Here is a 17,319-nt window from a genome sequence, read left to right on the forward strand (position 1 = left end):
GAGTTCCACAAGCATCGCTCAAGGCAGACCTACCTCAGGTGCATAATTCCACCCAAACTCTGTGAAGGTTTATTCTCAAAAACACATTCATAGTATCATGAGAAAGCATCAGTATCCTTGTAACCATCTAACCATACTGTGTGTGTGTGTGTGTGTGTGTGTGTGTGTGTGTGTGTGTGTGTGTGTGTGTGTGTGTGTGTGTGTGTGTGTCTGTGTGTCTGTGTCTGTGTGTGAATGCGTGTTCAGATCCAGAACCAGGACTCGGTACGGACGCTGCTGAAGCGGACTGAGACGGAGCTGAGCGTGCGCGTGAGTGACGCCTTGAGGAAGCAGGAGGACCCTCTGCAGAGACAGCGCCTCCTGGTGGAGGAAGAGAGACTCAAATACCTCAACGAGGAGGAGCTGATCATCCAACAGCTCCAGTCAGTATTGCACAGCTCCGTTCAGATGCATGGAGTTGGCTGGATATGTATTGGCTGTACAAAGGCAGTAGGCCCGTCACAGTCATACTGATAACAATCTGAAGACATCTCAGGTTACCAGACACCATTCACCATAGTAAACGGTCTGGAACTTCATCTGAGTGGACTTTCTTGAATAAATCATCGGGCTCATTAGATCATGTCGTTAATCCATGTTCGTTATTAACCATTGCTAAAAGCCATTTTATTTAATTTAATTATTCATATGATTTTGATACGCCATATGGCTGGAGGCTGATTTATCAGACGTCGTTAAGTTTCATTTTCATTAGTGGGTTAGCTCAGCGAGTGAATGTGTGTGTGTCTGTGTCTGTGAGTGTGAGTGTGAGTGTGAGTATGTGGTTCTATTGCCTTCTCCCACACACACACACACGCGCACACACACACACACACACACACACACACACACACACACACACACTACAGTGGGGTTGTAGCAGGCAAACACCATGAGGCCATCAGCTTAGATTTGTAGCTGTATAAAATCGCTGTTGCTATATTTTGGTTGTCTATGAATAAAACAGTAGTGTAGGGCTACTGCATTATAGCTGTTGAGTAATGTAGTTCTATACTGTAGTTAATCTCAGTCCTACTGTTTACAGTTTAATGACGAATGTCTAATACTTAATTCAAGATTTAATTGATGGTTAATTAATGGTTTCACCTCTTTCACCCTGACTGAGTGTGAAGTCAGTAAGGTTGTGGTGTGAGGAATGTGAAAGTGTGTGAAAACCTAGTGTTAACCCCAATAAGTCATTCACATTCACAACAAAAAAAGAGTATAAACAAAATAATATATAAACCTGTCTGCCTGCACTTACACAGTGACCTGGAGAAGTCAGTGGAGGACATCCAAACGGACTCGTCTGTCAATCACAAGCTGGTGACGGTCCAGGAGCTGGAAGAGAAGGCCACGGTTCTGAGGAAGCTGGGGGAAACGCTCACAGAGCTCAAGAGTGAGTCACTGAGTCACTGAGACACTTTAACACTAATCACTACCTCAGGCCCCCACTAACTGTCACTCACACGGAGCTAGTCACTCAAATAGCCTATCGCTGTCAAACAACCAGACATTACAATCTAACATTGAACATTTAAGCCGTTTAGCAGACACTCGTATACACACAAGTAGTAAGTAACAGAATCGACGATACATCAGTCATCGTCAGAAAAAACGTGGTCGAAGTCGCAATGCTATGTTCTATGTTAAACCTTACAATCTCATGAAATTGGAAAATTGAAATGATGACATTACGTTTGTCATGCTCTGTAAACAGATATGTTTTAAGTCATAAACATTGGTTGATGTACTGAACCCCCTCTAGATCAGTTCCCCAGTCTGCAGAGTAAGATGCGGGTGGTGCTGAGGGTGGAGGTGGAGGCTGTGAAGTTCCTCAAAGAGGAGCCACACAGACTGGACGCCCTACTAAAGCGCTGCAGGTCCGTCACCGACACCCTGACCACCATGCGCAGGTAAGATCCAACACACACAGACAAGTATTCTACACTGGATTTTGGAGTGAAAGTCATGTAAGTAAGTGCCTGGTGCATTTTTGGCTGTTCTGTGCAGACAAAACACAACAGCCTATCCTGACACCACTCTACTGTGTGTGTGTGTTTGTTGTTATTATTCCCAGGCAAGTGAACGAGGGAGTATGGAAGAAACAGGAAGACTTCTCCAGTCCCTCCTCTAAGCACGGCGAGGAGTTCCGGAAGAGTGCTGACTTTGATATCCCCACCAGCCCCCCTCAACTCAACCTCAACGACCTGGGGGGAGGCAGCAGCCTGTCCAACTGGAGCCCCCACTCCTCCAGGGACGGACACGGCCACGGCCACAGCCACAGCCACAGCCACGGCCACGGGAACCCCTCTGGCCTCCACAGGGACAACCATCCCCCTGTACCTCACAAGGGCCGGGCCCTGGAGGAGCTGGCCAGCCGTGCTGCCGCTGACAAGGCTGTGTCTGTGGAGGTTCGACTGGTACGCAACCCTTCTGTTTTCACTTCGTCTCTGTGTTCCTGTTCCATCTCTTGAGTCCTGAGTTCCCTGATGTGGCATTGGTTTGGCAGTGTTTCATGTAGAGTGGATATTATCGCCGGAGACTTTAATCATGCTGACCTGAAGGTAGTACTACCCAAGTTCTATCAGCATGTTAAATGTGCAACAAGAGGAGAAAAAACACTGGATAAGGTATACACCAACATCAAGCTTGCTTACAAGGCTAGACCGCTAGCTCATCTAGGCATATCTGACCATGTGTCAATCCTCCTGATCCCAGCCTACACTACCATGAGGAAAAGTGCTCCCATCACCACTAAGACTGTCAGAACCTGGCCAGCAGGGTCCGCTCCACTGCAGATCTGCCTAAATGACACCTCATGGCAGGAATATGAGCATGAGGACCTGGAACAGTTCACGTCGTCGGTTCTGAACCACATATTGAACTGCACCAACTCAGTCACCGTGGACAAACGGGTCCGGGTCTACCCCAACACGAAGCCATGGATGACTGGGAAGGTCCAAAAACTGATCAATGAGAGGGACAACGCCTTCTTCGCAGGGAAGGGCACACTGCTGTACAGCACCACCAGGGCTAACCTAAAGCGCGGCATCCGGGAGGCCAAGGCAGACCACAGAGAGAAGATTGAGGAATGCTTCCTGAGCAACGACTCCAGGCGGGTGTGGCAGGGGGTTCAGCACATGACAAACTTCAGAGCCAACAGGCTCACAGCCGCAGAGGACGACCCCCTGCTGGCGGAAAAGCTGAACTCCTTCTACGCCCGGTTCGACGAGGGGCGAACGGAGGTAACCACAACACAAACACCACTCTCTCCAGCTCTCAGCAGCCTCACCCTCACAGAGCATGAAGTGAGACGCGTGCTGAAGGCGGTGGACCCCAGGAAAGCCTCAGGGCCGGATGGCGTCCTGGGACGGGTGCTGAGGGACTGCGCCGACCAGCTGGCCGGGGTTTTCACCAACATCTTCAACCAGTCCCTGTCCCAGGCCACCATCCCACCCTGCCTGAAAACCTCAACTATCATCCCAGTCCCGAAGAAAAGCACGGTGAGCTGCCTAAACGACTACCGCCCGGTGGCACTCACACCAATCATCATGAAGTGCTTCGAGAAACTAGTCCGGGCCCACATAGTCACACGCCTCCCGCCCAACCTGGATCCATACCAGTTCGCCTACAGAGCCCACAGGTCCACAGAGGACGCCATCGCGACGACTCTCCACTCCACTCTATCCCACCTGGAGAGGGGAAACAGCTACGCGAGACTGCTCTTTGTGGACTTCAGCTCTGCCTTCAACACCATCCTTCCAGACAGGCTAGTGACCAAACTACTAGACCTGGGACTATCACACTCTATATGTGCATGGATCAAGGACTTCCTGTCCGACCGCCCCCAGAGGGTGCGGGTGGGCTCCCACACCTCCACAGCCCTCAGACTCAGCACTGGGTCCCCCCAGGGCTGCGTGCTAAGCCCCATCCTCTACAACCTCTACACCTACGACTTCACCCCCGTCCACCCCAGCAACTCCATCGTAAAGTTTGCAGACGACACCACCGTGGTGGGCTGCATCTCGGGGGGGGACGAGGCGGCGTACAGGGATGAGGTAGAGCAGCTGAGCAAGCTGTGCAAGGTTAACAACCTGCTGCTGAATCAGTCAAAGACCCAGGAAATCATCGTGGACTTCAGGAGGAAAAAATCTGAGGTCCAGCCCCTGCTAATCGACGGAGAGAGCGTGGAGAGAGTCTCAACCCTCCGATTCCTGGGGGTGCACATACAGGATGACTTGTCCTGGAAGAACAACACAGCAGCCATCATCAAGAAGGCACAACAGCGGCTCTACTTCCTGAGAGTCCTCAGGAAGGACCACAACAAGCAGGAGATACTGGTGGCCTTCTACCGCTGCGCAGTGGAGAGCATCCTCACCTACTGCATCTGCAACTGGTTCTCCAGCTGCACAGCCGCAGAGAGAAATGCGCTACAGAGAGTCGTGAGAACAGCCCAGAAGATCACCGGCGCCCCCCTCCCCTCTCTGGAAGAGCTGTACAACACACGCTGCCTCAGGAAGGCCTCCAAGATCTCCAGAGACCCATCCCACCCTGGGTACGAACACTTTGCCCGGCTGCCCTCGAAAAGGCGGTACAGGACCATGGCCGCAAGGACAAACAGACTGAAGCTCAGCTTCTACCCCAGGGCCATCCAGGCCCTGAACACAGCAAAGACCTAGGTTCTGGGCCCTGGACAGTCTGGACGGATTGATGGCAGCTGCTGGATTGAAAAATCAGGTGTAGTGCTGAGGCACAAATGTGTACATTTCAAGCCTGCAAACTGCGACACTTTAAATGAATGTGCAATAACACTATGTGCAATATGACAACCCTAGTCGTTTTATCTGTACAGTATAGTATAGTGGATAGTGTACATAGCCTTTATTTATGTAAACCAGCTCCTTTCCCTTCTTGTTTTTTTTCTTTTTTTTTCTTTCCTAGCACCAGGGGAGCCACCCCTCCCAAATTTCGTTGTTTGGTACCTGTACTATAGCAATGACAATAAAGACCATTCATTCATTCATTCATTCATTCATTCATATAGCATTTGCTTGCCTGGCAAACATGTCTGTGTCTGTTTCTGTGCATACACTCGTATATGTTATACAGTACCTCTATATGCAGTTGGGCATTAGTGGTGGCTGTGGCTCAGGAGGTAGTGCCGGCGTCTAATAATCACAAGGTTGGCAGCTCAGCGGTTCGACGTCCTTGAGCAAGGCACTGAACCCCTAATTGCTCCAGGGTTGCCGTCTATGGCAGACCCCTTGTCTAGAGCGCAAAATACCAAATTCCAACAATTGAATTCCAAAGTTGATTGCATGGCAATAAAAAATGATCATAAATTGTTATTCCAGGCGGCGGAGCGGGACTGGGAGGAGAAACGGGCCAGTCTGACACAGTACAGCGCTCAGGACATCAACCGTCTGCTGGAGGAGACCCAGGCAGAGCTGATGAAGGCCATCCCAGACCTGGACTTTGCTGCCAAGCAGATCAAATCTGTCTCCAACACGCCCTCTCCGAACCCCCAGAGTGTCACAGCCACGCCCGAGCACCGCGTCAACAAGCCCCAGCACGCCATACACAAACTGTCGGGCAAAGAGACTGGCTCCAGACGGGGCTCCGGTAAGACCACTCCTAAGTTTACCCAGTGCACACTTCAGTTACCCAGGGTTAGAGATAGTGTTTTTGGGTCACCGATGAATGTTATTATCACAGTGTTGGAAATAGTGTCAGTTTGGATGTTCATGCTGTATGTCTCTCTCTCCTGTCACGGGTGCCCATGTGACTACCATGCCCGCCAAAGATGCAGAGCTGACGGTGGCTAGGTATCGCACAGAGAAACCCTCAAAGTCGCCTCCTCCCCCGCCACCACGACGCAGTTTCCCGTCGTCCCCCGGCCTGACCACCCGTAGTGGAGAGCCCCTAATCCCTGGCAAGAGCATGAAGGTGGCTGTAAGTTGGCATACAGTACATTTACACTCACACACTCACGCACAGTCATGAATTCACTTCCGTACGTTTCTCTGTGTGTGTTTGGGTGTGTGCGTGCGTGTGTGTGTTAGAAGTCCGAGTCAGAGGAGTCAGAGGGACAGAAACCCCATGTGAAGCTGCGGCGGACCGTGTCTGAAATGCCTCGTCCTGCCTCCACCCCTCCTACACTGGCCTCCGGGGAGAAAGAGGACACGGAGGAGGACAGGATCGCTGCTGAACTGGAGGTACTGTTCTACTAGACGCAGTAGCAGAACTTGGTTGGTTGGTTGAAATGATGTGACTAGAAGTGGTACAGGTTCGATTGTAGGTTCGATGGTGGGTAGCTACACACACTCTGCTGAAAAAGTAGATTCGCCTCCATAACTTACCTTTGGGAATGGACACACACAGACACACACACACACACACACACAGACACACACACACACACACACACACACACACACACACTGGAGGCCTCATTAACACTGACAGATTGCTGTTCCAGAGTGGAAGGTCAGGCCAAAGCAGCAGGTGCCATATGCCCTTACTGCCCCTGGCCTTCTCACTTGGAGAGCCCAGAGATCACACAGCTTAATGATACACACCACCACCCAGGGCTTACAGATCATCACAGCCAGGACAGATGGACCCTAATGGATCGTTGGGTTGTGTTTGTGAAGCCCTGCTTGCCATTTGGTGGGGGGAAAAAAAAATTAAAGCTCCGATTTTGGGTGGTTTTATACAGACCAATTATCATCATGTTCACTATGACATTTCGATTTACTTAACTTAATTTAACCGCTATTTATATGATGTAAAATGCCCCCTCCCCCTCCCCCAGCTGTTTCAGAGAGCTCCCCTCAGGCTCAGCCTGTCCCCCTCCCACACCCTGCCCTGTACCCCCTGCAACAGGACCAGCATACCCCCCTCCAGCCTCGACCTGTGGTCCTCAGGGGCCTCGGGCACCAAGGTAATGCCCAGACCAGGGCTGCTGCTGTGGACTGCTGCCTCCTGGGGCTACCCCCCCACCCCCCACCCCTCTTCCCCACACACACCACACAAACCCACATACCTCCTTACCCCCTAAACACACTCCGGTCAAAACCTAAAACACACTCCCAACCTCTTACCCTGAGCTCTAGCCACACTACTCACCACAGGGTCTCCTACGACAGCAGCTGGTCACCAGAGGACATGTGTAATACCGAGGCTCTTTCTGTGTGGATGTGCATGTCCGCCGTGAGCTGTCTGCTGCGTTTAAGCCCTTCCCTGAGAGACAGAGAAAGAGATTGGAGGGGGAAAACATCCTCCCTTCCCTTGGTATCACTGTTGTTGGGAAAGGAGACCACACTGCTAGGGTCTGAAATGCAGCCCGTAGGTCTTGCACTTCCTCCTTCCTCCGTCCTTTACCAGAACACCCCCCCGAATACACCGTTTCCAGATGCTGTTTGTACCAGGACACAACAAGCAATTGACCTCACCCCAATGTTAAGAAGGAGCATACCACTGACACAGTTGCTTAGTAATGCATCAGTCCCTCACAGACACGTACCGTACTGACACTGTGACTTGTGTGTTGTTTTGCAGTGCATGGTGTGTTTACATGCGAGACTGTGAGTGTGTGTGTGTGTGTGTGTGTGTGTGTGTGTGTGTGTGTGTGTGTGTGTGTGTGCGTGTGCGTGTGCGTGTCTGTGTGCGTGTGTGTGTGTGTGCATGTGCGTGCACGTGTGTGTATATATAAAGTTGTGAAACTCTACTACACTGTGTCTATCAGCTGTCCAGAGCGTCGCTGGGCTGCTCTGGCCTACATTGGGAGCAGGGCAGAATCAGATCAGACCATAGTGTCAGCAAACTGGCATCAGACTCCCAGGTAAGAGACTGACACACTGATATAGGCCTTACAGTGTGTTTACTATAACTAATAACTGATACATTAATCTGGATACAAAGGGCCATGTCATACTGTACAGGGAATCATCATATTCAATTATTATTATTATTATTATTATTAGTAGTAGTAGTAGTAGTAGTAGTAGTAGTAGTAGTAGTAGTAGTAGTAGTAGTAGTAGTAGTAGTAGTAGTAGTAGTAGTAGTAGTAGTAGTAGTAGTAGTAGTAGTAGTAGTAGTAGTAGTAGTAGTAGTAGTAGTAGTAGTAGTAGTAGTAGTAGTAGTAGTAGTAGTAGTAGTAGTAGTAGTAGTAGTAGTAGTAGTAGTAGTAGTAGTAGTAGTAGTAGTAGTAGTAGTAGTAGTAGTAGTAGTAGTAGTAGTAGTAGTAGTAGTAGTAGTAGTAGTAGTAGTAGTAGTAGTAGTAGTAGTAGTAGTAGTAGTAGTAGTAGTAGTAGTAGTAGTAGTAGTAGTAGTAGTAGTAGTAGTAGTAGTAGTAGTAGTAGTAGTAGTAGTAGTAGTAGTAGTAGTAGTAGTAGTAGTAGTAGTAGTAGTAGTAGTAGTAGTAGTAGTAGTAGTAGTAGTAGTAGTAGTAGTAGTAGTAGTAGTAGTAGTAGTAGTAGTAGTAGTAGTAGTAGTAGTAGTAGTAGTAGTAGTAGTAGTAGTAGTAGTAGTAGTAGTAGTAGTAGTAGTAGTAGTAGTAGTAGTAGTATCGGTATTATTATTATTATTATTATTTTTATTTTATTTTTTTATATTAAGGGGTTGTTTAGATTTATGGGAGTGGTAGTTTGAATATGATTTTAATGTTAGGCTCCCTTTTTGTGTTGCAGGTACAGAGTGCAGCCCTGCCTAGTCCGATCCTCTCTCCAGTCCCCCGGATTGTGCTGACAGAGTGTGTGTCAGTTCCACTCTCTTCCACCGGGGGCTCTGTCAGAGACTTGACCCAGGACCAACATGTCCCTCCTAAAGTGGGCCAGTCACAAGAACAGACAAGTCCTCAGACATTCTCCCAGATCCAGGAAGTCACTAAGAGGAAGGATCCCATTGGACAGGCTCAGAGGAAGCCCCCCAGGAGGGAGCTGAGGATCCAGGAGTCATTTGAGACGGAGGGGGAGGAGAGAGAGACACTGGCTGTGGTGGTCACTGAGCTGGAGGTGATGGTGGTGTCTCCCCCTGAGGCCCTGGAGCTCCGCAGGACCGGGGCAGAGGGTCTGCAGACACTCACCCTCCCACCGCTCACTTCGGAGGCTAACGCTGACGTCCACCTGGGTGGGGGCCCACTCCTGGTGCTCTTCAGGGACACTGTAACAGTCCAAGAGGCATATAGACAACTGCACTCCCTGCTGGGCAGAGACGGGGGCTCGTCTAAGCCGGTGCCCAAACCCAGGGCAGGTCCCTCACACAGCAGCCTGGGCCGCAGCCCCAGGATCACACTCTCCCCAGAGCAGCAGGACTCTCTCAGAGAGGCACTGAGGGTAGGGATGGAGACAGGGGACAGGATCCTAACACTCCACAACAGCACTGGTACAGAGAGTGCTCCAGCTGCCCACCCAGAGCCCCAGCGGAGCTCAGCAGATCCTGCATCGGAACCCAATGACTCTGCCGGTTCTAAGGAGAGCCAGGCCAGGGTGGGCCAGAGCCCATGGACCCGGGGAGACGACATCCGCAGCAGCACCTACAGGAGGCTGGACAGCTTGGAGGAGACCATCCGCGAGCTAGAGAACACCCTTCTAGAGCTCAGTGGCCACCCCCCCACAGGGCACTTCTACCCCCAGATAGTCTCCACAGACACCCCCCCTGCAGAGGTTCCAGAGCCAGCCCAGACGCCCAGCACTCCAGTCTCAGAGACAAAGAAGCCCCCGGTCCCTCCCAAGCCCTGCTCCTTCACTCCCACCATGACCAAGGTCCATAACCTCCTCTGCCACGTAGGCTCTCCTTCTTGGAGGGCATGCACTCACCTCTCACTTTTTTTTCTCCTATCCTTTGGGCTTTATGTGTTGGGATTTCACTCTCCACTGAAGCTTTATAACATGAGGAGCTTTCTGTTGTCTCGCTGTTCCCTGATAAATCACATTGGCTAATATTTTCATTACAAATTGAAACCCTCAGCCAGCCACTGTCAACCCCTTAGCTGTCCTAAACTCTGAGAGGCACACAACACACACTCTCCTTCTCTGTTCTCTGATTAGTAATGTGGCTGCTGTCCCTTTGGGCAGGGGGTGGTTAATTATCTTTTCATTGATCTGCCCTGGCATCTGCTGTTTCTAGTCTGTAAAACCAGGGCAATTTCAATCTCTGTGACAATAAACTGTAATTTCTCTGCCTCTCTTTCTTTCTCTCTCTCCCCCTCTTTATGACACTGTTCTTGTCATCTTGTTCCGTGCCTACTCTCCTAACTGAAATCAATTTCCCAGTTACTTGCATCATCTATTGTTATAGCCTTTCCTTAAAGTCATTGATTGAAATGTGGAGATTTGTAACCAAATTGTTCTGGAGCTTAACATAGACACACGCTCTTGTTGTCATTATCTCAGGGTCGTACATTTGCACAGTTCCATACATCTCAGTCTATCTGGATATGGTGCAGTCACCCACAGAGGTGCATGCTGGGAGTTTATCACGTGTCACCTGTAGTGTAACACAGCTTGTAAAGCTTGCACAGAATGACAGAAATCATTGAATAATGAAGATGGACACAGTGAGAGGGGAATAGACAAAAGACATAAAAAAGAATGTGTGTAGCATGTGCTTCCAAGAATTCTCTGTGAGTAAGGACTCCCACGCAGGGCATGACTACCAGGCCTACCAGTGATCCCGTCATGGTGCATTTCTCCACAGCCAAGCCGCCGTGGAGAGGTCCCGCGGCATGGTGTGGGATTGCTGCCTTTTCACACGTTATTTCATCACCCCACTGTACTCCTGCCAGAGTCTCATTACTTAAATCAGATCCTGCATCCAGATTTACTATTCTATCTCTGCTAGCATGACACACTGACTGAGCTGGTTTATTTTGAGAAATGACAATTTTGGGCCCCATTTCAATTCCAACCAATTCAAGAATTAATTGAGTTTGTCAGGTTGGTTAGTGAATTTCAATTGAGCAATGCCCCGAAAATGCAATATCTGCTACAATTCAATGTCTAATTCCACAATCGATAGGACTTGACATCTCTCCTTTTAAGACTTTGGGAAATGCCCCTGTACTCAAATACACTGCTTCTATTCTCTGTCAGTGTTTGTGCGGGGTGGAGGTAGGTATGGTGTGTGACCGAGTGTGTATTGGTTTTTTGCGCATATTAGAGCTGGAGACGCTTGTCAAAAAAGATCATTATGCCCACTGCATCATAGGATGGAACCCGTGGTGTAGCCATGCTACGGAACGTCACTTTCAATTTCACATTTCTGCTTTGCCCTGTTAGTCAGGTCTTCCCTAGCGCTGCGGCCTCAGTGTAATGGTACAGTGAAAGTCAGTGGTGTGGATTGTGAAGAGCTAGTTTAGCGAGTCTCTAAAACCCATGCATGCACTCAGGGCCAGCAACCACTGGGGGGGGGGGGGGGGGGGGGGGGGTGATAGACTGGCTTACAGTGCAGGAGTCAGAGCTCCTATTGAGTTGATATGAGTCCATATTTAAGCTGTTTTAGGGAAAGGAAAGAAATAGGAATCCGTTATTGTCCATTGACACTCATACCCTCTCGTCCTCTCCTCTCCTCCCCTTTCTCTCCGTCTCCTTTTCCAGGGAGGAAACGCCGGCATGGGTAAAGTGCTCCACTCCTCCGCTGCCTCCAGACTGAAGCACTTGCAGCAGAGCAGCACAGAGAAGACTAAAGTAACCAAGAGGGAGGACTTCCTCAAGAGCCAGGGCCAGCAGCAGGTATCACTCTACTCTACTGATCACCCACTACCCCCCTGCCTGCACCTGACCTCTACCTGATACCTCACACGTCTGCACCTCTGCTATGCCCCCTTACAGAAATGCAGGTCCAGCAGTAAGGTAACCCTACTGTAATACTGAAGTATGGTACAGCACACCTTCTCTCCTTGGTGCTGTATCTGATTGTATTAGGTGTCTTAGTGGCGAGAGCTATCATGCTCTCCATAGGGTCGAGGGCAGGTTGACAGTGACAGGAAGACAAAGAACCTCCTCTACACAGGCTCACATTGAATGTGGGTGCAGACTGAGAGGACTCTGTGCATACTGAGAACTGACCAGTATACAGTTGTTGTTTTTTCCAGGCAATTCACATGGAAAGACTTGAGGCTATTATTCTAGGAGTACACACTGCACGGACTGGTAGATGTTATTCTCCTGTACCAGTGCACGTTCTCTAGTGGGGTCCTGGTCGATTTAAAGGGGGCCGAGGTAGTGGTGTTGTGGAGCGGGGACTTTAGGGGTTTTAAGGATGTTGGGACTCAACTCAGGGATGCGAGGGATCTCACGGGAGACTGGGAAATTGAACTGTTCAGACGTGTCCAAAGTAAAGCTGAGGGAAAATGTTCTCCTCTACTGCACTCAGGTTTCATGTCAATGGAAACAGCTTTGACATCACTGAAGTGCACCTAAAACTCTTTCTACACTAGCAAGCGTTTGACTGGGAATTCAGAGAGGGAGTGTGTCCTGAAGATGGAGAGAGGGAGAGATTCAGGAAGAGGAGAAGAGAAAGAGAGTGTGATGAAGCTTGGCCACCCTGGAGTGGTATAAGCACCGGAGGAATCTTTAATGCAGTCATTCCTTGGTCGAGGCTGAGGCTAATCAGTACCCAGTTGTGTCAGTGCAATCACTGATTATTCAATGAAGAGGACAGCTCTCCCCCTGTGCGTGCTGTTTAGCTCTCACGTTCTCACTCATTCCTCCATCTCTCTCTCTCTGTCTCTCTCTCTGTCTCTCTCATATTACTTTGTCTCTTTTTTCTTCCTCCTCTCAATCCACCATCCTTTTCATTCTCTTTCTTCCCCGTCTTACTGACTCCATTCTTCTCCTCGTCTCTCTCTCACACACACACTCTTTCTTTCTTTATCGCTCTTTCTCCTTGTTTTGATAGAGTAGTACAGGTGGAGTGGCTTCCCTCGCTTGCCCACTGAGAGGAAAATGAATCCCATTATTTGTCTGCAAACTGTTAACAATTACACTGAAGTCTGTGTGTGTGTGTGTGTGTGTGTGTGTGTGTGTGCGTGTGTGTGTTGTGTGTGTGTGTGTGTGTGTGTGTGTCCTCATCAAAAGGATAAAAAAACATACAATCTTTCTCTCAGCATGGGCACCAGTTAGGATAGCATCAAGCCAACAACAACAACAACAATAACAAAAAGACTAAAACCATTTCAGAGTGAAATTAAATGAATCGAAGCTTCAAGTTAATCTAGTATTGTCAACGGGCTCTTTTTATGGTTAAAACAGGACCATTTTAGATTCCCCCCACTTTAGAAGTCTCATCAACATTTTCAAATGCCTTGTACTGCATGTCCTATTATTTAGATTTTGATTTTTGATTTGATTTATTGACAAAAAAAATACAATACATAGGCATTTGTGATTGTCAGGGATAGAGCGATAAAGTCTGTGACTTGTTTCCGTCTCTGTCCCTGGTGTTAGAGGTCCACGAGGGGAAGGGGCCGTACCAACAGCCACTCCCATACAGTACAACAAAAGGAACAGACAAACGGGTCCTTGAATGTGCAAGACGAAGCGCATCAAAAACGATATATATTAATCCACCCTAGTGTGACCCACCTTATTACTCATAAAGTTTGAAGTGCCCCTTTAGATGCCCCACTCTACTGATGTTGTTGCTTTGACTGACACTCAGACATGCCCAGCATGGGTGTCCTCTCAACTGGGACCAGAGCTAAAGGTAAAGAGGTGTCCTCTCTTCTCCCCTTCCCTACGCAGAGATGACCCCTGACTCCTGACGCCACACTCCTGACTCCTGGCTCTCAGTGGCCATGATGACATTATCATTGGTGGAAACTCACTCTTGTTATGCACCAAGCCTGGAGGACTAGTTGAAGGATCCCTGTGTGTGTGTGTGTGTGTGTGTGTGTGTGTGTGTGTGTGTGTGTGTGTGTGTGTGTGTGTGTGTGTGTGTGTGTGTGTGTGTGTGTGTGTGTGTGTGTGTGTGTGTGTGTGTGTGTGTGTGTGTGTGTGTGTGTGTGTGTGTGTGTGTGTGTGTGTGTGTGTGTGTGTGTGTGTGTGTGTGTGTGTGTGTGTGTGTGTGTGTGTGTGTGTGTGTGTGTGTGTGTGTGTGTGTGTGTGTGTGTGTGTGTGTGTGTGTGTGTGTGTGTGTGTGTGTGTGTGTGTGTGTGTGTGTGTGTGTGTGTGTGTGTGTGTGTGTGTGTGTGTGTGTGTGTGTGTGTGTGTGTGTGTGTGTGCGCGTGTTCTTGTGTATGTGCATGTCTGTGTGGTTAGTATGAAGTTCTGTGCCATTACACATAGGCTTGTTGCTACCAGGCGACGTGTTCAATCAGACTATTAACATTCAGAGAAAGTCCTTCAAATCACGGGATGTATGAGAACAGACAGTTCAAAGCCATGAATTCACTCCGTTTGCTTTGGCACAGATCAAGAAAGGCCATGACAATGTGAATCCTTTTCATACTCGATTTTCCATTTCCCATTTCGCCGCTTATTACTTCTGGCGGCAAAGCAAGCTAGTTAAGGTGCTGAGGGTTTTGGGGGTGAGAGTGGGTGGCGTGTGGTTCAAGTTCTCGTCCCAGGAGGCAATCTTTTGGCAGGCAGCGATGAGGAGCTTGTGGAGATGAGGGGAGGCTCTTTTGCTGCACTAACAGACCGGAATAAATGCGGCGGCCAGGCTTGAGAGGGTCTCCTCAGGCAGAAGGAACAGGCCCTGTCTTAAGGGAGCCCACCAGAGGCACTGGAGCTGCAACATAGCAGGTTAAAACCCTGGCAGGCAGATAGACAGACAGCAGAGCACAGCACAGCACGGCACGCACCTTCTCTTCAATCACACAGAACTTAAACCCCTCAATCTCCTCCCAAATTCCCTCCAAGTGCTTAACAGAGCCCAAGGAGAAGCTCAAATATTGTGGCTTCTTTTGAAACTGTGGAACTTTCCACATACTCTTGTTTAAAGGTTATGTAGAAAGGGAACTTTAGATCCATTTAGATTGTGCAGCTCTATTCTTAGTCATTATGAGAACCTGTTCCCTGGTGTGATCGTAAGAGACTTTTATTCATGAAGAAGTTGCCTAAGATAAAAACCAGGTCTATAGTCTCTTGCTCTTTCCCCATTCTCCTCTCTCTGACAAGATATTCAGGTGAAGGCTGGATCATAGCTTCACTGTACATCCCTTATCAACCGGGAACAAGCTTCGATGTTTAGACATGTGTCATCAGCCACTGACACCAGTTTGGGCTAATCACAGAGCTGGGGATCCTCACACACTGGTGTTCTGCCATAGCTCCGAAGCGTTTGGGACTGCCTGTCCTCTACCCACGCACTGTCACTGGGACTGCCACCTGCCTCCAGCCCTGCTTAGTGAGTGGGACTGTTGACAATGGCAGGAGACACACTTTATAGTTAGTAATACCCAACGTCTCATTGGTAGAACTGTGCCATCTACTGGTCCACTCCAGCATCACATGAAGATGAATGTGATGCTGTTCATTGAAGTGTTTTGAATTTTAATGACTTGATGTTCATTAAAAAAACGGTCAAAACAGAATGGACAACAACAGTGTACCCTTAACACCTCTGATGCATTTTCACTTTTCAGTTGTTGTTAGTATCCTGTTGCAAAGGATTGTTGTTTATTGTCGGTTTTGTCATTCTGTGTAGATGGCACTCTTGGCTAGCATCATGCATGCTGATACTAACCTGAATAACGGTTTCCTATGTTTGTCTCTTGTTCTCATCTCACCCCTCCCTCACCCCCCACCTCTCACCTCTCCACCCTCGCCTGCCTTTGTGTCTCTACACCTGTTCCTGGGGGGCGCCACCTCACCTACCCCGTCACCCCTGTGTGACCCTGTGCCCCCTCCGCACCACCTGGCCTGCCCCCCAACCTGCGCCTCTGTGACCCTGCAGCAGTGAGAGATGTGTCCCGGCCTGTCCTCTTCAGCCTCCTCCTCCACCTCAGCATCACTCGACTACAGAGCTGCACCACTCCCTATCCTGTACTCTTGCCCCAGCCAACACACCTTACAGTAGCTCCCCCCACTCTACCCCCCCCCCCCTCCTCCCCCTTGCCAAAGCTCTGTTGGTTGTCCTTCCCATACCTTCACACCTGCTACAGTGACTGACATTGCAACTCTCCACTCTGTGTGTGTGTGTGTGTGTGTGTGTGTGTGTGTGTGTGTGTGTGTGTCTGTGCGTGGGTGCATGTGTACAAGGTGAATATCTGTGTGAATGAAAAGTGCTGTAGGGGACAAGCCCCAGCATACCACTACCAACTATAAGAATGTACTCTCTTTTTCATTTCTCTTTTTTACCCTAAACCTTCGCAATCTCTCCCAATGTTCCTCCTCCTCTCCTCGTCCTCCTCCTGTTCCTCGTCTGTTTCGGGGGGGACCGTGCCTGTAGTTTTGGGGGAACAGTGGCAACAGCAGCAGTGGCGGTATTGAGCCCCTCCTCTCGGGCACCAGAGCTGCCAGTTTCTCAGGCCGTCTGCCCTCCGGCTCGGCTGTGTTCGCCCCTGGCCTGAGGAAGTATCCCCAGGAGGGGGCGCTGTCCTCCCTGACCGCCTCCTCCAACCAGGCCAAGGCTCTGCTGGCCAGCCTGTCGGCCACCAGCCTTAGTGCAGAGGCCCTGCTCCTCTCCTCCACCTTCCGCCACCACCGCCTCCTCCGAGAGCAGCGCACCAACTCCAACTCTCTGCCACTGGCCAACGGCCGCTCCCCCTCAGCCACCCCCTCCTCCTCCTCCTCCTCCACCTCCCCCACCTCCACAACCCCCACCCCCTCCCCCTCCTCCCCCACCCCCCTGACCTCCATCACCCTCTCCTCCCTGTGCCTCAAGCCCTCTGGCCGTAGCCTCCAGTACTCCAGCAGCCACAACAGCTACAAGGAGCGCGGTAGCAAGACTTTGCCCAAGACCATCTCCCCCAGCAACTCGCAGTGAGGAAGAGGAGGATGGGGGGGGGCATGAGGAAGAGGAGGATCACATCCAAAAATGAAGAGGGAAAACAAGCACACTGGGATCTCCCTTGACCCCTCGAAGGCAAAGAGTGAAATGCAACAAATCGTGAGAAGTCCCATAATTCCTTTTCTTTTTTGGTTCTCATTATGTTTCTCTTCGCTGCTTGGCCTCCCTTCTGGACCACGAATCTTCACATATCTATAGAATACAATAATTGAAATAAGCCATTTTCGCGGAGCCACAGTGCACTCCTACTTGGACAGCTCTTCTCTCCTGGTGTGTCCATGGTTCCTCTGCGGCTCTCCCACACAGTCGTACTGCCAGTTC

At 49.8% G+C, this 17,319-nt stretch overlaps 1 protein-coding gene across 1 annotated transcript in view; it reads left to right on the forward strand.

Annotated features, from left to right (window-relative positions):
- Positions 1-16,974, forward strand: part of srcin1a (SRC kinase signaling inhibitor 1a) — a gene marked incomplete at both ends in the record, with an annotated part of 114,417 nt that extends 97,443 nt beyond the window's left edge. The window contains 14 exons of the mRNA XM_080523341.1: positions 247-422; positions 1,308-1,438; positions 1,808-1,955; positions 2,120-2,462; positions 5,397-5,664; positions 5,846-5,988; positions 6,108-6,257; positions 6,857-6,985; positions 7,790-7,885; positions 8,733-9,806; positions 11,640-11,774; positions 11,874-11,894; positions 16,438-16,737; positions 16,873-16,974. Coding sequence (XP_080379467.1) covers positions 247-422; positions 1,308-1,438; positions 1,808-1,955; positions 2,120-2,462; positions 5,397-5,664; positions 5,846-5,988; positions 6,108-6,257; positions 6,857-6,985; positions 7,790-7,885; positions 8,733-9,806; positions 11,640-11,774; positions 11,874-11,894; positions 16,438-16,737; positions 16,873-16,974 — 3,216 coding nt within the window. The remainder of the gene's footprint in view (positions 1-246; positions 423-1,307; positions 1,439-1,807; positions 1,956-2,119; positions 2,463-5,396; positions 5,665-5,845; positions 5,989-6,107; positions 6,258-6,856; positions 6,986-7,789; positions 7,886-8,732; positions 9,807-11,639; positions 11,775-11,873; positions 11,895-16,437; positions 16,738-16,872) is intronic.
- Positions 16,975-17,319: the final 345 nt, after the last annotated feature.

This window comes from Nansenia antarctica, assembly GCF_963989245.1.
Source record: "Nansenia antarctica genome assembly, chromosome: 2".
NCBI lineage: Eukaryota > Metazoa > Chordata > Actinopteri > Argentiniformes > Microstomatidae > Nansenia > Nansenia antarctica.